Here is a 25,527-nt window from a genome sequence, read left to right as displayed (position 1 = left end):
CTGCCCAGTGAAGAGCCACCTGGGAGGAAGGAACCCCCAAAGCTGTCTAATGAGGAGCCACCCTGCCCAGGAGGAAGGAACCCCAAAAACTGTCCAATGAAGAGCCTCTCGGGAGGAAGGAACCTCCAAACTGCCTAGTGAACAGCCTCTCAAGGGGAAAGACAAGAAGAGCTGAACTTCAGCAGTTCTGAATTTTTGCTTCTGGTAGACAGCCTGCAGTAGATACAGATTTCTCACTGACCTAATACATGTAGGACATCTCCCTTTTCCCCAAATGCAGGAAAGCTGGAGAGGTGCATCCCCATAGGGTGGCTGCTCCCTCAGGGTTTAGGGGCAATGCTGTAGGTCTAAATGAGTGTCCGCCGCCAGTGGGCTGTCAGCAATCAGCTATTGGATATAATTAGCTCTTAGCCAATGGATTTACTAAGATGCTGTAATGGGAATGCAAATTTGGAAGATCTTCCCTGCCCCTAGGCTAAAGTGCACCTGAAGCCTTGGGTGGTGTATCAGCAATGCCATATTCACAATGCCTATGGAGATTACAGATATGCTGATATAATTATCCATCACAAAATACATCATGCTTGTCATATAAGGGAATAAGCTGGAAAATTTATTAAGATACCAAAAGACTGAGTCCCAAAACCAGAAAGTGAAAGCCATCAGAGTAGTTATGACATTGGAAAAGGTAGATAAAGTAGAAAGCACCCACATTTTCAAGCCTTTAAAACAGAACAGGCTACCTCAGGCAAAGGTCCTCCCCACGCACAGCAACCACCCAGCGTCCTGGAAGCGCACTCCCAGCAGCTCCGGCCCCTGGCAGTCCTCAGCAGGAGTCCTTAGCAGAAAGTCCTTAGCAGTCCTAACTCAAAAAGGGCTTCGCGCTGCCGCTGCCTCTGCTGCTGCCGCCGTCGTCGCCACCACCGCCAGCCACTGCAGGAATGCTAGCTCGGCTTTCACTTTCTCTTGCTCTGCCCCTTCCTGCTACGTCAGCACGTCCAATGGGGCATGGAAGATCTTTAAATCCCATAACCCTTACAGGTGGGAGGCTTGTTTTTCAGTAAATACTTCTTGATTGGCCAGTGAGTCAATAAGGTTGTTACATTTTCTGAGCCAGGAGAAGGCTACATAAGCCCTGATGTGTAGCTTTGTTTTGGGGACTCACTTTGAGAAGTGTTCTGTGATTTGATCTGAATTCTGGGAAGCCGTTGTTGAGAGTCCCCCTGCTTTGAAAAACCCAGATGTGGAAACACAGATGTTGACTGGGTATGGATGTAATGGTTGGACAGTTTGGAAATCTGTCTACTTGATCTGTTTCTGTCTTGATAATTCTGCCTGTATGCTTTGAAGTTCGGGGTGCTGACCTTTTTCCCCTGAACAAGGTAAACGATATATGTCTGACTGATTAAAGTAAGCTTGTTAACCCATTTTGAGTTGCTTCCCTTTAACAAAGCAGATCCAAGAACCTGTATGGGCAGCAAACCCTGAGGACGCGCTTGGGGTGCTTGCTGCTACAGATGCATAGTATCATAAACACACCAGTAGCTATGAAATAGGCTCCTTCCTCCCCACTCCAGACCCCATACAGTAAGAACATGATTTTGTCAGTGGAATGTATGGACATCTAGCCAGAAAGAAGAAGTAGATAAGGATCTGGGGAAACAAACTGTAAGGAATGAGACACTAAGGAATGAGACAGTGACAAAGGCCTTCAATTGTCCACATATTTGCTGAGCAGCTAATAATTTCTTGACTTGCTTTAGTTTTAACTTTATCTTTCCAAAGGTTGGGAAACCAGCAAGGGAAAATTGTATTCTGGAACTGATCCTAACTCCAATTGTTGGTGTTTGGTCTTTGTTCTCACAGAGAACCAGTGACATCACAAGCAAAGTATTGACTTGCACCTTGACTTGGATGTAAGTGAGGTAGGGTTGAACAGTCATCAGCCTCACTCTGTCTTCTAGAGTGGTAGAAGTCCTGAGTGGAAGGGTAGGACAAAAGTCAGGAGGCTGGCTTCAGCCCAGGCTGCAGTGGATGACTTTGGTGTCTTCAGTGTCCGACCACGCTCTAAGCACTGCTTCAGCCCCTTTCATGGTCATTGGAACAGATGATTCTCATCTGCCTGTTCTGCTGCGGGAAGTTTTCACATGCTTGGGATAGACATCCCCCTAATTCACCTACGGTATTGAAGCCTGCTGGTTACCCTCAGCCTGGCTCAGCCCTTCTGCTGAGATGGTTTTGCCTGGGTGTGGCTACTGCACGTTACAGCTTCTTGGAGCCACAGGTGAGAGTTGGGTGCATCAACCCTGAAAAGGCCTCAGCAAGCCCTCACACCAGAGGTGCTAAGCCTCCCTGAACACCCATATACCATGCTTTATAATTATTACCCTGACAACAACCCTGAAAGGTAGGCACTATTATTATTCCCATTTTGCAGATAAGGAAACTGGGACAAACAGGAGTTAAGTGACTTGCCTAAGGTCACAAAGCTAATGTCTAAGTCAGGTCTTCCTAACTCTAGGACCAGTATTCTATTCACTGCACCACCTAGCAATTCCAAACTTCCTGTGTGGGACCAGTGGCCTTCACTTTTTCCAATTTTTTTTCCTGCTTTTTGGAGGCAATTTGGGGTTGACTTGCCCAAGGTCACATGGCTAATTTTTGTGTTTTTTGTTATTTTGTGTCTGAGGCTGGATTTGAACTTGGGTCCTCCTGACTCCAGGGACAGTGCTCTGCTCACTGCGCCACCTAGCCCCCCCCAACTTTTTCCAAATTAATCAAGGATTTTTTCACACCTAGTTAATATGCCTTTGGTTGATTAAATAGAAAAATCCAAACTTTCTGTGTTTATTGAGGAAGGGGTATGATTCTTTCATCTTAAATTCCTATTGACATTTATCCCATGGAGCTAAGGTTTTATTTCTTCTAGTATTTCTCCCTAAGAAAGGATACCGGTTGCGTATGGTCCCAGCAATAGACCAAATCTGGTTTTGATCAGCAAACTAGCTACTTGATATTTTGTTCCTCAACCTATGTTTGATCATTTTTAAACAAATAACCATTATCTGATTTATATTCTAGTCTGAAGAGATGGAAATGTGACAAGTTGATTTTACAGTCACCATAAGCTAAAATGAGATCTCACTCAGGGAAGTAAGCCCTTAAGAAGAGTCCTTGAAAGCCTTTTCCTTCAAGCCTAAAAGAATTTAGCTTGCTGGGATAACTCCATTCTTTATTCCCTCAAACACCCTAACATCCCAGTTCCTCAATCTATAACTTCCATGTTTTATTACCCCACTCTACTTCAGCTGTGGTAAGGGATAGACACATCAAATGTCATTCCCCAAGAACTTTCCAGCTTCCATGATCAAGAACTCTGAAATTCCTGTATCTGATCATAACCTCCTTTCATTCTCTCTTCCTGTGCCCTACCTAGTCTTCCTAAATCCATTCATATTACCTTATTTCAAAAAAACAGAACCATGATTTCATTAGTGTCCCCTACAACTATATGTCATTTCATGCTTTAGGTTTTTCATGACTTCTTCCCACAGAGAAGTCTGTACCCTTCACCCATCAGTATTTCATTTTTTTTATCAAGAATTCTGAAATTCCTTTGATGAGGACTTCCCATTATTCAAATTCTTCCATACCTCCAAACTCATTATCCATCCTCAATGTGACCTCTAATCATCCACTCAGTATTCTTATCATGCCTGCTCTGGCTTCACTTTCCTTTCATCCATCTCCTCTGTTCTTGCTTACGTGCCCCTGAATGGAGCTGGCGAAAGACATGCTACCTATATTATCATTTAGCCTCACTGCAAGTAGGCAATCCCTTATTCCTCCATAATTGAATATCCCAGTCTTCATAAAGAATTCCAAACTTTCTCTTCTCAATTCCCCCACTCCCAAACCCTTTCTTCTTTCTCCCTCCTCTCAGTTGTCTTTATTGAAAAAAGAGGCAATTTACCATGAGCTCTCTTCTCCCCTTCTTTATACTTCAAGAATCCTTGACATTACTCCATTCTCTCCTCATTTACACCAGTCTCAGATGGAGGTGGCCCTTATCCTTGCAAAGGTCAAGACATCCCATCAGTTCCTGTCTTCTGCAGCCAATTGGCCTTACATCATTCTCTCTCCTTCTAATCTTCAATGTCTCCTTATCTATGGTCTCCTCTGCCACCTACAAACTTGTCCAAATCTTCTTATCCTTAAATAATCCTCACAAACTGGCTAATTCTTGTCTTGGTATGGTACCCAGTAGTGTTTGGAGCACAGTTGTCCCTTACAAATGCTTAACCAACTGTAACCAATTGAGGTTAATTGTACTAGACCATATCTAAGGTAAAGATGCTGTAACACAAGGGTAGTAATTCTCCGCAGAAGTTCCCCCACCCCCACCCCTACCCCCAATGGCCAGAGAAAGAATTTTCAAGTTTGTATCTGAGCCAATCAGAGAGATATTGGTACCTAAGTCTAGGTGATACTGGTTCTTTAGGCAGAAACATCATCAAGGCTTAATTGGTTAACCTCCCATATGATTCTCCAATTCTCTGATTGCCTACTTGACAATCAGTTTTGTATGTGCTTCTTTTAATTTAGTGGAGTGAACTTGCCAGAAGGATGTTGTGAAAATAACCAGTGCTACTAATCTTTTCAGGCACATGCCATAGTAAATTAGCACTGTTTTATAAAATTGGTTTCTAGTGAGTTTGGTTAGCTCTGAATCAGTTCTCCAGAGCAGCCTGATCACCTTTGAACATCTTGCGAACCCATAGGGCTGAGGTCTAGACTGTGTTCCCATGAGGACCCCACCAAACACAAACATCCCACTAATTTGTGTGTGTATAAAAAAACAGGTATAATCATTCAAAAGACAGGCACAATAGTCATGGCCAAACATAGCTATTTATTCATGTTTTTTCTCTTATAAACAGCATTCAGTTTCTTACTGGGAAAAAAATCCTAGAATTTAAATACCTCCTCAGATCATTACATACCACAATCTGTATATATTATTTACATCTCTCAAATAAAACATGTTATGAATTTTTCTGACATTCATTTTTCCCTCTTTTAAAATCAAAATGATGTACTTCTATAACCTAAAATAATAATCATTAAAAACTACAAACTGAAGTCAGATTGGCACAGTTAGCTTACAAGTTCTCATAATGCATTTCTTATTTTACATCTATTTTTTTCAAGCTGCTTTAATATAAAGTGGATATGACTCTCTCCATGACAACAGGGACCATGTCCTTATAGGTTTTATAATTGTCTAACATATTGTAAACATAACATGTATGTTCAAATAATAATGATCCTGCATTTGTAGTATTCTTGCTACTTTCACCTAAAGAAATTTTCATTCAGAAACTGCCATATGTATTTTCTACATTCTTCTCTTGTCCCAGATTTTGAGAGATAGTGGTAACAGAGTAAACACACCCTCAAAGCACAGGAAAATTTCAAATAGAAGCATTCCCTGGACAAACAGTGTCCCCTGAATCCTAGCTGGATGTGTACAAAAATAACAAACTACAGTTAGTGGATGTTTAAAAAATTTTTCCTAAGAATACAATAATCTATGAAGAACAATTTTAAGAGAGAAAGTGTTCTTAAAATGAAAATGCACTTCCGGATATTTATTTTGAAACATTCAGAAAAACTGCATTTCAGCCATAGGAGAAAACATGTGCAAACCAAGAATCACCCAGCCGACAAGTTCAATGTTAGTTCTCTATTAGGAGAAATAAGTATTGTCTTAAAGAATAACAACAACAAAGCAAAACAAAATACCATTGCATCACTAACAATCTTATTATCAGTGGTTGGTACTTCGGTGATGCAGATTTTTAAGAGCTCTGAACAGAACCCAAACAAGTCACCTTTAGAAAAATCAGTAAGGATGTTAATTACCTCTTTTGACACAACACCCAAAACCTTTGCATCAATAATACTTCAGAACCACCAAGAATGCTGGCTATCATGACCCAGACATCTAACTGGGGGAAAGTGGGGGGGAAAGGTACAGAAAATTAATAGCAGCACAAAGACAACTTACCTGGAGAAGGAAGGAGAAAAAAAAGTGGAAGCATACATGGTCAGTCAGTGCCCTAATGTCTATCTTAAGGAAGTGAAATTTTCCAAGTTCTCCTTTGTGCCACATGGAAAAAAGAACCTTGAGACATGGACTATTGGACGTTCCAATGTGTATTATCTTTTTCTCCCTCCAAAGCTATTAAACATTACTTCAGCTACCAGCAACAGCCTTGTGTAGTTCTGTACTTCCTAAATGAATTCACTTCCCTGACTTGATAGTCCTAAAAAATATAGAATTCTCTGTGTTCAGAATTTCTGTTCCATCTCTACAATGTAAACTTCCTCTTCAATCATGCATGAGGTAGGTTCACCTCAAGAAATTGCCACGCAAAACTCATGGACAAACTTATCGGTAGCTAATAGTGCTTCCCGTCCTGTATTTTATGATTACCACACAAAATTCTGATACTTAATGTTAAAAAAACACCAAGAATCATTTTGTAATATACAAAAATCTCGAACTGTTTCAAAGGATCATCTAGTTTACTGATCCAGTTTAGTTTCAAAACAAGGTGGATCTGATTTTTTTGTGCCCAGGTTTTCAAAGAATAACTACAGGTGTGGTCCACGTCTTTCATAAAAGACATCCAAAAATAAAAGCAGTAGCATGATAGAAGCTGGAACACTGTGTTCATTCAATCTTCAAGCTCAACTAAAAGTACAACGTTTATGCCATGGGCTTCTCACATAGTGATCTCCAGTCTTTTATTCCTGTTTTGTGTGAATGAGGTCATGGAGGAATCTTCTGGACTCCTTTGCCTTAACCATGAAGGTTTTTGGCCACACTACTTCCTAATCAAAATTATCCCACAGTATCAAATAGGATCTATAGTCTTTGTGGCAGAGTTCCTGAACGCCAAAGTCCTTGGGAACTTATTTTTATGAAGCAGGCCTAGAAGGTAATTAGAATGATTGTTTTTTAAGAAAAAATAAATATTAGCAGAATTTCTATCATCAAACAAGGCTAAGCGCACTTGGGAGGCCATACAATGATGCAAATCATCCTGCCATTGCTGAAAACCATCTTGGGAACTCCTCAGGTTGCCCTCAGAGCCTGTAACACAGTATCTTTGTCTTAAATTTAAGGATGATGTCAATTCTAGGGGAGCAGCCAAATCATCCAGAGGCAAGCAGGATGAATAAATAAGATCATTGAACTGGATGATACTATTTTTAGCTCAAAGGAAGGATGGTTGTAATGTAATTAATGTACAGTGATAATACAGATTTTCTTGTGTGGCTGGTAAACTGGTTCTGAGGGCAATTTGAAAGGAGGAATTCCAAAGGCATTTTGAGTGACGGTGGTAGCCTCCCAAAATGAGGAAATGCATATGATAGCTGAGATGTCTGGTCATACACGAAGATTCCAGACATCAGTGAGCAGAAAAGCATTAAGCGCCTATCTTCTACTGGGACAGCTCTCTAGCAAGTGGAGGAGGGGAGCTTAAAAGGAACAGCTAAAATGGAATCTCATGAATTTCAAAATGTCCGGCCATCTCTGTTTCCAGCAGAATAAGTGTCAGGCTGTAGTGTTTAGTTTCTTTGGGTAAACCAGGCAATTGGTTACCTACTATGTGATAAACTAAATACGTTCATTCATCTAAACAGTTGCTTGTACTTTTCAGACTTCATACCTATGCTATGACTTAATAGCATGGCTTCTATGAAATGAAAGGAAAGAAAGAGCTTAGTTAATTAAAGTTAGTTAACTAAAAAGTTAGAGCCAGCAGCACCATCTGTGGCTGACTAAAAGCTTATCTATACTCTCACAATTTTTAACCATTAAAATTCTATCCTGTTAAAACTTAACCAAGGGTTTCTAGCCTATGTTTTGTTTTAAAGAAATACCACTGGTAGTATACTCAACCTTTCAACTGGAATTTAAGGGTTAGGTCAAGGGAAGAAAAAAGCCTTAAAAAGAGACCTCCAAGTTCTGCTGCAAGAACAAAATCTGGTGCCAACATCCATTTTACAACCTCTCATGGAAGAACAACAAAAAAAAATTAAACAATTTATCTTTAAAGTAACTGATTTTATGTGTGATGGGAATTCTACTTTCTGGCCATATTTAAAAGCAAGGAGTGTAGGCCAGACCCCTCCTTACTGAGAGCCTCTCTACTGATAACACAGAAGCAGCAGCAGCATCTTCCGATCCCAATGTCTTTGATGAAATAAGAACCAGGAGGCAGGGGCCTGAGGTTCTGGCACAGTGAGAACCAAAGCTTATCTACAGACCCTGGGAAGTCCCTGTATACTCAGAAATGTTAGTTTGGATGCTGAGAATCATCACACTCTAGCACAGCTGTGCTACATGAAGTTTATCAGGTGCAAGCAGCATTCCTCACTCTCCCTGCTGTGAGTGGGTTTGCGTAAGGTGAAATGTGACCTGGAAGACCACTGGGGTGACTCTGTGCTTCCCTTCTCTATGCAGACAGGATCCTTGTAGATCCCTAACCACTTGGCACCCAGCTTTCAATTAATATCTATTGGGGTAACTATAAGAGACTTTTTTTCCCTTAAAGGAAAGTGTCTCTTATTGTGCCATGAAAATATTACCAGTCTCGGATGGCTGCATCTCTGCCAAGGCATTACTGTCTTGAGGAATAGAGCGATGGCAGTTCTGGGGAGCATTGACGCCAGTGACATTCATCATCTTCACTGGGAAAGCGACCCAAAGTGCTCTTAATCTGAATTACTGTGCAAGAAGGAAGCAGGGGAGGACTGGACTTGGCCAGCCTCAGGAGGCAGACACTGATATCAGAGAAGAGATCACAGAAGTCTGGGGGTTTTCATAAGAACAGCTACACCCAGGTAAAAGCTGTTGGCACAATGTACAAAACATTCCATTTACTGAAGTGTTATAAAAGGATGGAACTCATTGAAAACTGATGTTTCTTTTAGTCACTGTTTTGAATATTTAATGATACCACATAATAGAGACTTTCCTTTCCCATTAGAAACTAGCTGGAGTTAAAAAAAAAAAGCCAACCTTCAAAAAGGGCCAGCAGCAATTAAGAGAATGTGTCATTAAATGTGGCCTTCACTCTTCAGTGATACAACAGCTCCATCCACTAAATGAATGTGTTGAAAAATTGCCAGTATTTCTAAAAACTCTCTTTCAACTCCATGTTCAATGTCTATGCTCAGAAAGTCAAGGTGTATTTAATTCTCTACTAATGGGGGCTGGCTCCAAGTACAAGAGGAGGGGTTCTCAGAGACTGGGGTTACAAGGGGACTCATCCTTATTACAGGTTTCACAGGCCTTTCTTCAATATTATTTCAGTGGAATTATTTTTGATTCTCTTCACAGTGGAAAGAGATTTATGGCTCATTTGGCAAGTGGTGAGAAACCTCCCAGATGGGGCTGGCTGCATCACCTCAGGAGGTGGCAACAAACAGAATGCAGCCACGTACACAGACGCATGAAGGAGCCACGCTGGGATGGGGACGTTCGCATCTCCTCCAGTTTCAAGACCACAGACATTAAGGGGTGGAAAAAGACCTGCTTGTAACAGAACTCGCATCATTCCGTGAACAGAGTAACATACATCAACACCACCGTTACTAACATAAAAAGACTGACAAAGATGATTTCTGGTTGCTATTTTTTAAAGATCTACATTCACATCTTCAAGAATTCCGTTTCTTCATGTATTAAAAGCTGGAGATCACCAATTTAGGCAAACTATGGCTTTTTAAAAATTAGATAATTTAACAGAAACATCACCGTCATCACCGAGCGTTGTGGGGAGTGATCAGTCCGTTGTGTTCAGCAATGCTCAGTCTACTACATCTGTGCTTTGCACTTCAGAAGTGAGCCTTCTGCCAAGGCACTTAAGAAGGTTAAGTCTTTTATGTCAGGAATGGGCCGCAATTAACACCATGTAAAACCCATCCACCTGTAGGGTCAAGCACACAGCATCAGCTAAAAACCTACAAGGAGGCAGACCCCATCTCCAACCCTTCCCCAAATCACAAACGAAAACAAAAACGTCCACACCACTGTATGTCACTAGGAGAAAAGATTGTGCTCCACTAAAAGCATAGAGAATGGACCTTGGTTGCCTCTAAAAGAACAGAAAAGGTTTTTCATTTATTTAGGAGGAAAAAAATTAAAGGAAAATAAACTCAAATAAATCCCCAAACCACCCAATCAAATAACAACCCCAAATATATTCCTAAGAGCCTGATTTAAACAAGACACGATTGCAACAGCCCTCCATCCTCTCATCTGTCCTTTGAGGTCAGTTTTTCAATCAGTTCTTGGAGTGGAGCAAGTTCTCTTCTGTCAATTAAGTTGAACTCCTATATGATGTGGAAACAGAAAAAAGACAAGGTTAACATGTTATATGCATTTTTATTCTACAGAAATTATTCATATATGGGATAAAGGACATGCAGGAAACAAGGCTAAGATTATGAACATCAGTGACTAGAATAATGAAGAACCAGGGAAGTTAAAAAACAAAAAGGAGGGGTTACTGGCGGAAAGGACATTCAGTGTGAAATAAAAGGCAGGTCGAGGTACACGACTGGAATGCAGGAGGCTCATATGCACAGACATAATTGAACAAATGGAAGCTGATTAGATCACCCAGTGAGAGCAGACAGAAAGAGGAAACCAGGGCCCAAGAGAGAGTCTTGGGAAACCCTTGTGGCTGGGGGACATGATATGGAGCCTGAGCCAGGCAGGAGAACCAAGACAGAACAGAATCACAAAAACCCAGAGAGGAGATCATGCAGAAGGAGAATGGTCAACAGTATTACATGCTGTGGAGAGGTAAGGATGAGGATCAAGAAAAGGCCATGAGGTTTGACAATTAAGAAATCAGGGTAGCTTTGAAGAAAGAGGCTTCAGTTGAGCAAGGATGTCAGAAGCCAGATTATTTGACCAATATCCACCTGATTCCTAAAGTTCTTATTTGAAGGTTTTTCTAGAATGGGGTACTATAACAGACACACTCGCAGGCATAAAACTACATAATCAACCCCCCTTAGGAAAAAAAAACCCTAATGTAGAATGCTATATCTGCGGCCAAATGCAGGTGATACAATGGTTGATTCTGCCTGCCTTGGACACCCAATTCTGGAGAGCAGGTGGATGTTAGGAGAGGCCGAAAGGTTCTCAGATCTGTCAGTTAACCACTAAGCACACTGCTCTCACCTTTTCAAGAGGATTCACAGACATAAGATGGGATCTTCTAGAGCTGCTTTGGACTGCCAAGTTATGTGCTTAGAACTTATTTAGGCCGAGAAAAATCAAGTAAGCATTTATTAAATGCTTACTATGTGCTATGAACTGGGCTAATGGCTGGGGTTGCCAAGATAAATTCAATAGCTAGCTGAGGTTCTTAGAGGAAAGTGACCTAGAACAGAAGGATTCACGATACTGATGGCCACGGAGATGTAGTAGTGTGTATAGTGGGGGATGACAGCACATAGCATCTCTAGGTCATCTGCACTTCTTACACTATGGGTCGAGGCAGTTTAAGAAATGCTGAAGAGGCCTCCAGTGGCAAAAGTCTAAGAAGCCCTGCTCTATATGTCAGGTCTAAGAGCAAAAAGCTTCCCAACCCAACTCACCTGCACAAAAAAAATGAAGTGCTTGAAGGACGTGTTAAGATGGGCTTCTTCCTGCAGCTGGATCACTGGGTCAAAGTGCTGGTGGTAAATATGTGCATACACCCTGAACAGACGCTTCAGGATCGTTTTTGCCACTGACATGAAGTTCTTTGGGAAGGGGACACCTGGGAGAGGAAGGCACAGAAATTAGTTAACAGTAAACAAGAACCCAACATCTTAACAAGGGAGGGTGACATACATAAATATAAAAATCAAACTGAGAGCAGCTGAGGGGCAACATGTTTTTTTTTTTCCTTTGCTGATATCACTTGGGTTTTTTATATGACCATTATTTCCAAATCTATTCTCCCACTCATCTCTACTGAGAGAGCCATCCCCTGTAACAAGGAATTTTTTCCAACGCAAATAAAAATAAAAAGGCTTGACAAAACTGACAAATACATCCCAAGCTGACCAGTCCATTAAGGTCAGTACCAAGGACCTGCCCAGCCCAGGGGAAGGAGGGAAGTGCCTCTTCTTATCTTTTCTTCAGAGGCCAGCTTGGTCACTACGATCACTGTATAGGGTGCTCATTTGGGACTTTTAGACGATTCTAGCCACTGTATATCTTGCTTTCCTGGTCTCTGCGTGAGTTCACACAAATCTTCCCAGATTCATTCGTTTTCTTACAACAAATCAATTTTCTATTCTAGTTATTTACCGCATTTGTCCAGAACTTCCAGTTTGTGGTCACTACAAAATGTTTCTATTTCGACGTTGGAGGGAGCTTTTCTTTTTCTCCCTCGTCTCCTTGGGGAATCTGCCTGCTGGTGGGATCCTTGGATCACAGGTGTGGATATCTGTGTCACTCTCTTCTCATCATTCCAAGCTGCTTTCCAGAAGAGCTGCACCAATTTCTAACACTACCATGGGCTCCTGAACCACCACCCATCTTTTGTCATCTTGGCCAATTTGCTAGATACAGGCAAAGCCTCAGGTGGCATTCATCTGCCTGCCTTTCTTCACATGAGAGTGATCTCATGCCACGATAATGTGAGCTTGGTGCTCAGGGTTGCTGAATGAAGTCATGGGGAGTGTCCCAGGAAGGCTCCAATATTCTAGACTTGGAAGAGGGAGCAGCCCACTCAGGCTGGCACCAAACACCAACTTTTCCATAGACTCACCAGTAGCTACGGGAGGAGCTCATGCAGTTTTCAAAGCTGTATACTTTCATTTTCAGTTCAGAGTTTCCTATTCTTTTAAGATCTCCTCATACCATCTGAACCACTCATACACTGAAGAATTGGCTTTGTTCTTACATAATTGTGTCAGTTCCCTGTGGACACCTATTATCTTGGATACCAGACCTTTATCTGAGATGTTAAATGCAATTTATTTTCCCAATTAATTGTTTCACTTCTTATCCTCATCCATTATTTCTGTGCACACAAAAATTCTTAGTTCCAAGTAACTAAAGTTACACGATTGTCTATATGCCTAATTTGGTTAAGAATCTTCTCCACAGTCACAGCTGTAAAAGCCACCTCCTCCGCTTCTCTTCTCACTTACTATATGGTATGACCTTGAATGTTCAGGGAACGTGTCCAGTTAGAGCTTACTGTGGTGTGTGGTACATGACCCAAAATGCTGGCCTAACCCCAACTGCTGCCAGGCTGCTTTCCAATTTCCAAGCAGGTCTTGCTAACGGGGGAGTTCTTCCTCAAGTAATTTATATTCTCAGGGCAGCTAGGTGGCACCAGCACTGGAGTCAGGAGGACCTGAGATCAAATCTAGCCTCAGACACTTGACACTTACTAGCTGTGTGACCTTGGGCAAGTCACTGAACCCCAAATGCCCTGCCTTACCCCCTCCAAAAAAAAAGTAATTTATATTCTCAAGTTTGCTGAACACTTAACTTATTGTCAATTATTTTTGACTCTTCTATATCTAGTCAGTTCCAATGATCTCTTTCTCTTACCGATATGAAATAGTAGGGGGCATATGGAAAGACTCTGGATTTGGAATTAGGAAGACCCTAGTTCTAATCCCGGCTCCAATACTGACTGGCTGTGTGACTCGAGGCGGTCACTTGACTTCTCTGTGCCTCAGTTCTCTCATCTATAAAATGAGGGAATTGATTCAATGGCCTCTAAAGCTCTTTCCAGTTTGTTTGTTTTTTTGACTTTTGGAGGGCAATTGGGGTTAAGTAACTTGCCCAAGGCTACATGGCTGTTTTTTTTTTGTGTGGGTGTTAAGGGTCTGAGGCTAGAGCCGAACTCGGGTCCTGACTCTGGGGCCTGCGCTTTATCACTGCACCACCTAGCCCCCCCAACTCTTTCCAGTTTTAACTACATGACTTTACAGTTTTGATCATTACTACTTTGTAATATAACTTCAGGTCTTAAAAAGCCACTTTCCATTCATTACTATCCATTATTTCCCTTGAGATTTCAAACCTTTCCTCCTCCAATTTTGTTATTATAATGTTGCCTAGCGGGGTGGCTAGGTGGCACAGTGAATAGAGCACTGGGCCTGGAGTCAGAAGGACTCAAATACGGCCTCAGACACTTAACACAAAAACTAGCCGTGTGACCTTGGGCAAGTCATTTAACCCCAATTACCCTCCCCCCAAAAGCAAAAAATAATAAAAAATAAAAATAATGTTGCCTAGCTCTGTCAAGTTCTTCTTGGTAGTTTATTAGTTTGAACCTGTATCTGTAAATCAATTTTAAGTAGGATCATGACTTTCTTGGTATCAGTGGGGCCCAATTATGAGCACTGGAGATTCCAACCAATTACTTATTTTTATTTCTTTGTTTTTTAATTGTATCTATACAAGCCTTAAATATGGATTGGTAGAACAATTCTCAAATAATTTTATGATTCCTTTGAATGGAAGAAAGGAAGGAAAGAAGCATTCATTCAATATCTACTATGTACCAAGCATTATGCTAAATGCTTTACAAATATCTCATTTTATCTTCACAATAACCAGCAGTTAGGCACTACACAGATGAGGAAACTGAGGCAGACAAGAGTTAAGTGACTTGCCCAGGGTCACACAGCTAGTAATTGTCTGAAGTTAATTTCAATTCATTGTCTCAGAAATAATAGTTGATAACAGCAAGTGTTCGCGGGCCAACAAGTCTTTTTGCTGGGCTTTTTTTTTAATGAGTTGACTTTCTGAGCAACATAAGTTATAGAAGTTATAGAAGTCCCATCCACTACTCTACATGACAGTTATTTCAATCATATAAAAAAATCTTTAAGCAGACAACAAATTCACGAACATTTTAAATCTAGAATACCTTATGCCATTGAAGAAAATGGAATACGGGGCAGCTAGGTGGAGCAGTGAAATAGAGCACAGGCCCTGGAGTCAGGAGGACCCGAGTTCAAATCCAGCCTCAGACACTTGACACTTACAACCTGTGTGACCTTGGGCAAGTCACTTAACCCCAACTGCCCTCCAAAAAGGAAAAAGAAAAGAAAAGAAGGGGAGGGGAGGGGAGGGGAGGGGAGGGGAGAAAAGAAAAGAAAAGAAAATGGAATAATATTAATGGGGAGGGTAGTAGGAAGTTAATCTAAAAAACCTGGTGATAGAGAGGCAGGGGGGTCTATCTTGACAGCACTGGAGTCAGGAAGATCTGGGTTCAAGCTTGGCCTCTGACATATTAACTGGCTCTTACCTAATTTCTGAGTGCTCTAAACAATCATATAAAACCAAATTATAGATGATTTCCCATGGAATGGGAATTTGGAAATGGAATTTCTGTACTGAGGATTCTATACACCAATGAAATCACAGGTTCAAATCAAAACCACTACCACCCAACTTTTTCTTAAAAATCCAATAGTTTTATAAACTTTGCCTTTCACATTAGGGAGCATTCCACATATCCTGTGGAGTTACTTTACTCACATCAAGGCAAGCAAACCACCCCCCGCCCCCCCCCCGCCCAGGCAGGAACCAGGAACAGGAGTGAGGAGAGAGGCAACACTCCCTCAAGCACAGAGAATCCCAAAGGACGGCACTGCATCCAGACTTCGCCAGGGACTCACCTATCTTGGATGGGAACAGCGCCTCGTCATCCAGCTGGTCCTGGACCCAAGTCATAAGGTAATCAATGTACTTCGGTGCGGAGCACTTAACAGGCTTCTTTATGTTGGTTCCATCTGCCCAATGATATTCGTATCTGAATTAGAAAAGACACAAAATGTCAAAACACACATGCTTGCTTTACAAGAAATTCATTTTTCTTACCCAAATAATCTAAAAAAAAAAAAATGATCAGGCAGGCATCATCATCTTCATATTCTATTCAGCCTTGGGTTCCATGACCAACTGCCACTGGGCAGCTGCTGTCATGTCAATCTGCCCACCCCCCACCTGTTCCTCCCACATGACGCCCTTTCCTTCATAACCCTTCGGTCAGACAATCATATAAATGTCAGAGCAGAATGAACTGTTTCCTCCCCTGCTCCAGGCTGATTTCTTTCTAAGTCCAGCAGTTTGTTTTACTGAGTGGAAAAAATTTCCGCCCACATAAGTGAGGCCTTTTCAGTTGGTTTTAAGGTGTTTGCTCTGAGCCATTGCTTGCTGGGTTTAGGGCTTTTGGAGGGAAGTGGCAAGGTAGAGATGAGGGAAATGTTTCAACAAGTTTTTCTGAAAATATTTGATTTAAAATTAGACAAGTCGCCAAAAAAACCATCACTACTGGCAATATAGAAACCTGAAAAGAACTAACTTTAAGAATTACTGCTCTGAAACATGACATTTGAGAATTTAGATGTTTCACTAAGAGATGAAAGTTCCATTTTCCCAAGACAAATGCTTCTACCATCTACTTCTAATTTAAGATGAATTGGTAAGGTGATTAATCCAGACAGCCTTCTTACTCTCCCAAATGAGATTCTTACTACCTTTAAATATATCCCTCCATTTTCATAAATTTGAGGTGAATAACACAAGCATTGTTGGTAAATTACAACCTGAAGCACTATCAAGTTATTTTGAGTTCTTCCCCCCTCGTTCTGAATCCAAAGTATAAAAGCACAGTCTGAAGTAAATCTGAGGAGGAAGAATGGAGACATGTATTGCCTGATTAAAATGACATTTCTAATGACTTAACAGGAACAAAGTATGTAATAGAAAAAAGCCAAAGCTCACCAGAAGATTACTAAGTTAACAGTTTCCTCATCTGTGAAATGAGATGACCTCTAAAGTACCTCCCAACCCCAAATTACCTACCCCAACTCCAGGTGGTGGGAGAAGGCTTTGAACCTCTGCGGGCATAAAGACACCTAGTTTGCCCCCATCCACTCCAAATAATACTTTGTTTCAGAACCGGCACACCCCTGCCTTCTCCTTTCTGTGGAAAATGACCTGTTTAACTCTGGACCTCTCCATTTTTTCATATCCTTTTTAAAAAGAAGGGATCAAAGATGACAACAGAAAAAGGAATGGCTTGTGCACATCTTACTCTAAGTGTTTTTAATTTTTAAAAATAACATTGTATTGAGGAGGTGGCACCACAGAGCACAGAGCACTGGGCCTGGAGTCAAGATGACCCAAGTTTAAATCCGGCCTCAGACACCAGCTTGTGACCCTGGCCAAGTAACTGATCCACTGTCTGCCTCAGTTTCCTCATCTGCAAAATGAGGGAAATAATAGCATGCGCCTCCTAGAGCTGTTGCTGGGTTCAATAAAGATAATATCTGTGAAGCAGACGGGTGGGTGTGCATGTGTGTGTGTGAGTCTGTGTGTGCACGCACACTAGCTGCTATTATTCTTGCTGCTGTTGCTGGTTTCGCATGTATTCACTGTGCCTGCCAGATCTTGTTCCTCCTAATTATTATCCTCTTTTTAAAAAACTTATTTTTAATGTAACGCCTCAAAGAGTGCACATACTAAGTAGTAACTAAAAGCTAAGGAAAACAAATCAAGCTATCGGCCAGGCCCACAATGCCAGGCTCAGTCAGGAAGTTCTTGCTCTCTGCAACGCTACTTTATCAACTGTTCTTGGTTCGCACTTTGTTCTATATCTGCTCCTGCATAAAATCACCTGTGAGACTATGCCTATGGCCTCCATTCTTTCTCATCATATTGCCATTTCTGATAGATAAGAGTGGTGATAATGGGCATCCTCAATTTACCCCTGCACTAACTGCAAAGGCCCCTGATTTATCTTCATTACATATTATGCTGGCTCTCGGTTTAAGAAGGACACCAACTGGCGGCCAGGTGGTACAGAGAGTAAGAGCACCGGCCCCAGAGTCGGGATGACCTGGGATCGAATCTGGGCTCAGATACTTAGCACCACACCCAGAAATAACTGGCCCTGTAACCCTGAGCAAGTTACTTAACCCCAACTGCTTTAAAAAAAAAAAAAAAGACACTAATTACCACATTGAGGAAAAGGGCCATGGATTTCTATGCTTTTTAGTGTTTGTTTGGTTTTTAACAGAAATGAGTGTTCTATTTTGTCAAAAAAAAATTTTCTACATTAACATATGATATAATGTGACTTTGATTATTTTCATTTTGTTGGCCAAGTCCTGCTGATTCTATCTCCTCTACTCTGACACTGCCATCACCAGATGACAGCCCTCATTGCTTTATGCCTGGACCACTGCATGCCCAATTCACTGACCTTTTCTTTTTCTTGTGTTGATTAAAATCTGTAGAGATATGAAATTTCCCCTACGGACTGCTTTGGCTACTTTGCCAAAGCTTTAGTGTGCTGTCATTTTTATGTAATTTTCTATAGTTTCTTGGATATGTTCTTTAACCTACAAATTCTTTAGGATTATTTAGTCTTCAATTAATTTTCAGCTCTTTCTTCAAATGTCCCTTACCGAACAATTTTTATTGTCCTGTGTTTAATATTTCTGCTTTTTACATTTATCTTTGAGGTTCTTATGACCTACTTTGTGATCAATTTTTATAAAACTGATGTTTAATAAAAAAAAAAAATCAAACTGGGAAGGGAAAACCCTCAGGGTTGCTGCCAAAAGAGAAACAGTTATCACTTACATTCAAATACAGGCCCAAAAACCAGACAGTAAATGGTGCTTGGATAGGCACCTATTGTCCAATCTATGAGTTCCAGAGTGAAGGCTTAGTCTTTGAGAAAGACATCTAGCCAGTAAACCCTAACTTAACCAGGCAGCTTTCAGCCATCAAAATTTACTGAGTTACCCAACTGGCAGCTTGGACTACTCACAGGTTGTATTTGTCCTTCATTCTCAGAGAAGACCATGACATCAGGGAGATGTCTCCTTACGTGGACCTGGGCTGGTAAAATTCACTTACTGTAGTTTCTCCTTGGATTTCTTGATTCTTGGGCTGGTGCCTTAAAAAATAATCCTTGTGGAAGTATTGTGAGAGAGCTGGGATGTTTTGCTTTCCCTCATCTTGAAGAATATCTGCATTATCCTACTCTCAATAAACCATTGGTATCCTGTTCATCTCAGAGGCCAGAGAAGTGATACTTCATAAAAACATGCTCTCTTTTCTTTATCTGATGATATGCTGAATAATAATAGTTTAAAGTGATAGGCCTAAGAAAGTCCCAAGACTATCACCAATCCTCAATCCCTCTCACTAGATGTTGATGCTAAATAACTGGTATCCATCCACTGGTTTTGATCATTAATGCTATTTGTGACTTAACAGTAAATCATACTACTGAGTGAGATGGATAAGTCAAAACCAAGTCTCTTTTTACATTTAAGGCCAATCTAATAAAAGAAAAAGCAGCCTTGTTTTGAAAATACTTTAAAAGGGATACCAATGAAAGGAGGGGGAGAGTAACAAGATAAACATATGTTCGTGTGCACACACAGTTCCAAGGCGCAGAAACATGGCTTCCCAATTAAATGAGATTCTTGGAAACCTAGTCTCTTTAAGCAGCAGTTGCTTTTTAATTTTCAAACTGTATGACCAAAACACCCTAATATGATATTTAAATGGGAGGAAGAAAAATATCTGTTTTCAGAGATAAACTGAAGACAGCTCACAACACACATATAGCAGGTACTGATAGCACTAATATTAGCAAATTGGCCCACCCAGTATCTCATACCAAATGGTCGAGATAAGAGCTGACTGCCAAATATCCTCCCTAGGTAATTTGCTATTAAAAGAACCTATTACCTTTCAAAAGGCCACTCCTAAATGGAGAACTGCCCAAGCCTATAGCCTCCTGAGACAACAAAGATTAAAATTTCAAGTTATTAAAACATATAGAATTAAAACAAATCATCGCATAAGCCCAAATTTTTGCTCTTTACTGAAGACAAGAGTCTTTTCTCAAAGTCACAGAGCATGAGACCAAAGAAAAGACAAGGAAAGGGAAATAGCTTAGTTATCCTGCTGAGAAGGCAAAACTATTTAAAGAGGCTGACAAAAATGACCTAAACTGTTCAAGTAGTCGCAGAAGGCAATGAATGGCTTATAGATGTGCTAAAATTGAGGTTCCAGTGTCCTTCCAGGCATCTCTCCTGAAAAATGTTTAAACTGTGAGGCAAAATGTTCTGACGCTGCTAAGTACAAATGAATGACAAATCACATCTCATCTTCTTCAAATAGTTCTATGGAACTTTGATATAAGATTGGAAAGGGACAGAAAACAAACCCACTGTTGTCTATTAAATTTCTTTGATCCTTTAATTCGGATGACTTTATGCAAGGTTTTCTTACTTCTTCAGTCAATATCTTTGACTAGTTCAGAGGCAGCTGGAGGGTCAGGAAGAGCTGAGTTCGATTCTGACCGCTCCCATATTCTAGCCACTCAACTATAAGCAAAAGTCACTCCTTCCCTTCTCTTAGCCTCTAAGCAACTCTGGGATCTCCCCAAGATGAGCAATGGTGGAGATGCCAATCTGCAGATCTGCAGTGGGGGACCTTACCAGCTATATCCAACCCTACTGTTTTATAAATGAGGAAACTAAGCCCCAGGAGGGGAAAAGATTTATGCCCTAGATCCCCTTACAACAGTGGGGATATGGTGAGGACCATCCTCAGTACTACCATCCTCAGAACTTATGGTGCCTTCTTGTCACATTCCATTCAGAGATTCCCAAGATGCCTTTCCAGAAATATGCAAAAATCATTTGAAGTGAAATCTGGTGACTAAAGTCTCCCCTCTGTGCTGCCTGGGGATGCTACCCATGCCTGCTACCCATGCTCAGCTGGGCCCTCACTGCAGCCAGGCAGATTTCTTCCATTCCTCCCTAAAGAATCTACTCCAAACTTCTCCCTCCTTAAGCTTCCCGAACTTTCTCCCCCTAGCTACAGATTTTGCTTCTTACCTTACTGAGAAAACTGAGGGCATATGATACGAGTTCCTTCTGTCATTCTCTTCATCTCAACCTCCCCCCACACACATACCATCTTCCAATCTCCCACACCTCCCAGGCTCTGACAAAGGAGTGCCTTATCCTTGCTAAGCCACATGAAGCTAAGGTCCAAAGGCAAGAAATGGTGAGGCCCATTCAGAAAATCCACAAGTCCAAGGCAGGATGGGAGCACAGGGGCACCTTGTCCAACAGGGAGCAGGGCGCCCAAGGGCGCTGCCTGGCAGAGCTAAGCCTCAAGGCCAACACTCTTTCCACCACATGACACGGCCGGAGAAAGTGCTGGGAAGACGGGTTAAGGCCAGGGACGAGATACGGAGGCTCCGAATGCAGACTAAGAAGTGTAAGTTTAAAGCATCTAGCCAAGCAAAGGCACAGCAAGATTTGGAGCGAGAGGCTAAGGTGAGCAGGCACACAGACTGCAGTATTTGTCCTCTGCCTGGGTGTTTAAGCTCTTTCTCTCCCAACGCCCACCGAGCAGGGGTCCCACACAGCTTACTTTGGGCCGGCTGACATCACGGGGCAGCTCTCCTCAGTGCAGAAGTCAGTGATGGTCCCATAAAGCATATTGATCTGGTTGAAGAAATCCACAGCTGCAAAGTGTTTCAAGAGTTAGTTCATACAAATGGAATGAACAGAAAAATCAAATTAAATTTTAATCCCATTCACCCCAATACCACTTGTTTTCCATAAGTGTCAGACAGGTTTTCCCCCTCAGCTTTGTGAAATAAATGTTGAGGGAAACAATAAGCCAGATGACACAGCCATCACAGTCTGAAACAAAGCCATGAGCGGCACCTCATCTTACTTCAATTCTGGAGTGTCTGCTATCATCAGGTCTTGTTTACAGCCCTTTGAGGTGAAGTCAGAAAAAGCTTTCATGATTTTTGTGGGCTTATGTGATTGCTGTCACAAATAAGGTTTTCCTCAATAAACTGGCAACACTTTTCAAAAAATCAAAGTAATTTTCCCCACGTGTAATCCTTTTCAAAGACACATTCCACCCCAAATGTCTTGATTTTGAGAAAACACTGCTATCATTTTTTAAATAAGCTTGCTACTTTTATTGAAATGGCGCTAGGAGGGAATAAGAAGTCTTTCAAAAACTATATTCTCCAGGCAAGGAGAAACAAAGAAGGCCTCCATCACACTGTCCGTGGCAAACTAGGTGGAAGAGTGACCCTGGAAGTACCATGTGCACAGGGAGCTGTGTCAGAGGAAATGCTGCTGTTCAGAGTTTTATTTGTCTCTTGAGTCTTCATGACTCATCTGGAGTTTGCTTGGCAAAGATACTGAAGTGGTTTTCCATCTCCCTCTCTAGTTCATTTTTTACAGATGAGGAACTGAGGCAAACAGGGTTAAGTGACTTGCCTAAGGTCACGCAGTTAGTATCTAAGTCTGGATTTGAACTTGGGTCCTCCTGACTCCAGGGCTGGTGCCCTATCACTGTGCCAGGGGGGAGGCAACAATCCATCACTGAATCATGCTGGAAGAGACTACAGTAGCTCAGACACAAGAGGTGCCCCTTGGACATCAAAGGTCTCCATTTGTCTTCAGCCCCTCAAAGCTATGCAGCAATACTATTGCAGGTTCATTCATTTCCTACCTCACTCCCCGACAGCACCAACTGACAGTAAGGAGAGCTCTCTCTCCCGCTAACTTCTATCTGACTTTGGCAAATGATCTCTCCTCTCTGGGTCTTGGTCTCACCCCCCTACAAACACTGGCTGGTCTGTAGCGGTCTGTGATGCCTCCTTCTGCCTCCAGCAGACAATGGAGCTGGGCTTCACTGACCACACAGAGCCCATCTAGTGTGTCTTCTCTCAATTCTCCTCTAGATCTCAGGAATTGTGAGTAATCTGACTTACTCTCTGTTCCTCTTTTCCTGTCTCCTTGCTCATGGAGGAATCTGTGCCATCTGCCCACACCTTCCACAGCTCCCATCTCCTCGGCCTCCTCCTTTTTCCTGACCAACTTCTACGTCTTCCTCCCACTTCACTCCTCTGCAGTCTGGATTCCCACCCCACCATACTACTGAACTGTTCTCTCAAAGGACACCCAAGACCTGCCTCATCATCCGATGCACCTTTGATGACTTGCTCAGTCCTCCCCCATCCTGATTTCTCTCTAGCTGCTCTATGCCTGGGCCCATACTGCTCCTGAGGATTATAAGACATCACACTCTCCTGGCTTTTTTTCTGACCCCTGCCTAGTCTCCTTTCCTTTTCCCAGCCCTTGGCTTTGGTGCCTCCCTAGGCCCCCCCCAACCCTCTTCCCATCTAGCCTGACTGTCTCATCCATCCCCACAGCTTTATCTCCTCTGCCTCCAGCCCTGACATTTCTGAGGAGCTTCAGATCAACTGGACATCTCCAGCAGGATGCTCCAACCAATATCTCAAGGTATTTAGAAAACAAATTTAGTGTCTTTTTACCTGAATTTACTCTCTCCTCTGACTTCCCTGTTTTTAACTATTCAAAGCACCACTGCCCAGTCACATGTCCAATACTTTGATGTTCCATCTTTCACCTTTTTTCCTCTCATCCCTTACACACAATCAATTTTTAAGTCCTATCCAATAAAACTTCTACGTTACTTTTCCAACCCATTTGTGCCTTTCTATTCCTACTTCATGAACTTTCTCAGTGGCCCCCTAACCAGTCTCCAGCCCCCAATTAATCCTTTAAAGAATACTGTATTAAGATTTATTTTAACTTGTACATAGGACAAAACAGGCCTACTCCTTTGCTTAAACCCTTCAATGAATATTAAATCAAGTTCAAATGCGTAAGCCTAGCATTTACTGATTCCAAAACCTAAAATTCCCAATCTGGCTTCACCTTGGCTTTCCAGATTTATTTCATACTCTCCCCCTCCACAAACACTTCCACTGATCTCTCTTCCATAAAGGCCCCACCTTGGAGGCTGATTCTCCACCTGGAATGGGGAGGTAACAACTCTGTGGAAAAGCTCACTCTCCTTTCAGGCCCAGATTGAATGATGGCCCTACATAAATCTCTCTTTCCCCGATCATCCCCTAAGAAGAAGCAATCCTTCCCCTTCCCTTTGGGACCTAGCAAAGCATCTGTCTTTCACCTTTCTCCTACACAGGGACACATTATTTGGTCTTGTAAGGATGTGTCTATGTGTTGTACTAGTCCATTGGACTCCCCAGCACCTAGCTCAGAGGTCCATGCATAAATGGTCTACAATACAGGTGCTGAACATAAATTGGAATTCTACACTAGCCTTCTTCAAGTGAGGAGGACAAAATCCTTTCAAAGGCAGAGGAAACTTTCATGCATTACCAGGCACCTACTACAGACAAGGTACAGGAGACCATACGACCTCCCTTCTAAAGGAACTTCTCATGTAAGGGAAGAGGTCATAAACATACACTTCTGTGACAAGGAGAGAAGAAGGCCAGGCAAAACAGAAGGCTCTGAGAAGTATGAGGGCGAGGCAGCTCCCAGCAGAGCAATCACTGAAGCAAGAAGAGCATCCTAGGAGATCTGTGCTTTGTTCTGACTCTGATCTGGGCGTCCATGCTGCGAATCTACTTCCCGAGCATTAGGCAAATCAATGAACTTCTTCAGAGTTACCTGGACAGTTTAAAATTCCTATCACAGGACCTTAGTTCTAATTCCACTCTGTCTATCCATCCATCTCCTGACAATCTTTGCAGTTCCCACAAACTCTCAGTGAACGGCCACATTGTCACCAGACTCGCTAGTCTCACTCAAATCATAATCAGCATTAATCAAGATGCTATTTTATCCTAATTTGGAGATTAGCTAATTCAGGTTACTCCTTTAATTGGGCTGTACTTTCTTGTGACAAGGTTCACACCAATTTCTATGAGGTAAAGAGAAAATCAATTCACTCATGAATACTTAAGAAACTCCTAAATTTAACTTCCTCACATCTCTAATCTTTTCTTCACATCATTTCACCACTATCCACCAAAAACATCATCACTCTGTACTTGAAAAAATCATTTCCCCCTGAGGAACTAAAAGTACCCATGGATGCATGGAATTCATCTTTGTAACATGGGTATCTAATCTGAAATCTGAAGCACACTTTCAGACAACAAAGGCCGCTATTTTGCAGCAAGTAAAAAACTTAAGGCATCTGTTCCTAAGCACTTCATAAGCACAAAGTCCTATTGAAGCCAAAGCCACACATTCACAGCAGACCAAGAGTGGGAGAGAAGGGCGTCCACTTACTGTTCACTGCAACCCACTCATTTAAGTCCTCCCCCTCAGGAAGCATCACCGCCGTGCGCAGGTTGCCACTCCCGAGAGTGGCTTCCGCATGCTTCAGGAGTTCGTACTGGTGAGAACCCTCCGGAATGTTCTTCTTTGGCTTGAAGGTTTTGGAGGAGCGACTACCACTACAAGTAGGGAAACAAAACAAAAAGTTGTCGTCAGTATTTCAGACAGAGCCTTTTTAAACCTTATTGATATATTTTGTCTAGCACAACAAATACCCGAGCA

General features: G+C 41.9%; 1 protein-coding gene across 3 annotated transcripts in view; it reads right to left on the bottom strand.

Annotated features, from left to right (window-relative positions):
• Positions 1-4,892: 4,892 nt before the first annotated feature.
• MOB1B (MOB kinase activator 1B) overlaps positions 4,893-25,527 on the bottom strand; it is a 70,423-nt gene continuing 49,788 nt past the window's right edge. For all 3 annotated transcript variants that reach the window (XM_069091614.1, XM_069091605.1, XM_069091594.1), the window contains exons 2-6: positions 25,258-25,424; positions 21,530-21,623; positions 15,733-15,866; positions 11,692-11,855; positions 4,893-10,413 (exon numbers count right to left, since the gene is read on the bottom strand). In XM_069091614.1, the coding sequence (XP_068947715.1) occupies positions 10,336-10,413; positions 11,692-11,855; positions 15,733-15,866; positions 21,530-21,623; positions 25,258-25,424 (637 nt within the window). In that variant the 3' untranslated portion in view covers positions 4,893-10,335. The remainder of the gene's footprint in view (positions 10,414-11,691; positions 11,856-15,732; positions 15,867-21,529; positions 21,624-25,257; positions 25,425-25,527) is intronic.

Source organism: Petaurus breviceps, unplaced genomic scaffold, assembly GCF_028583685.1.
Source record: "Petaurus breviceps papuanus isolate PSGF00001 unplaced genomic scaffold, PetGlider_PUasm1.0 126, whole genome shotgun sequence".
NCBI classification, from domain to species: Eukaryota; Metazoa; Chordata; class Mammalia; order Diprotodontia; family Petauridae; genus Petaurus; species Petaurus breviceps.
This window is presented reverse-complemented; position numbering and strand designations above follow the sequence as displayed.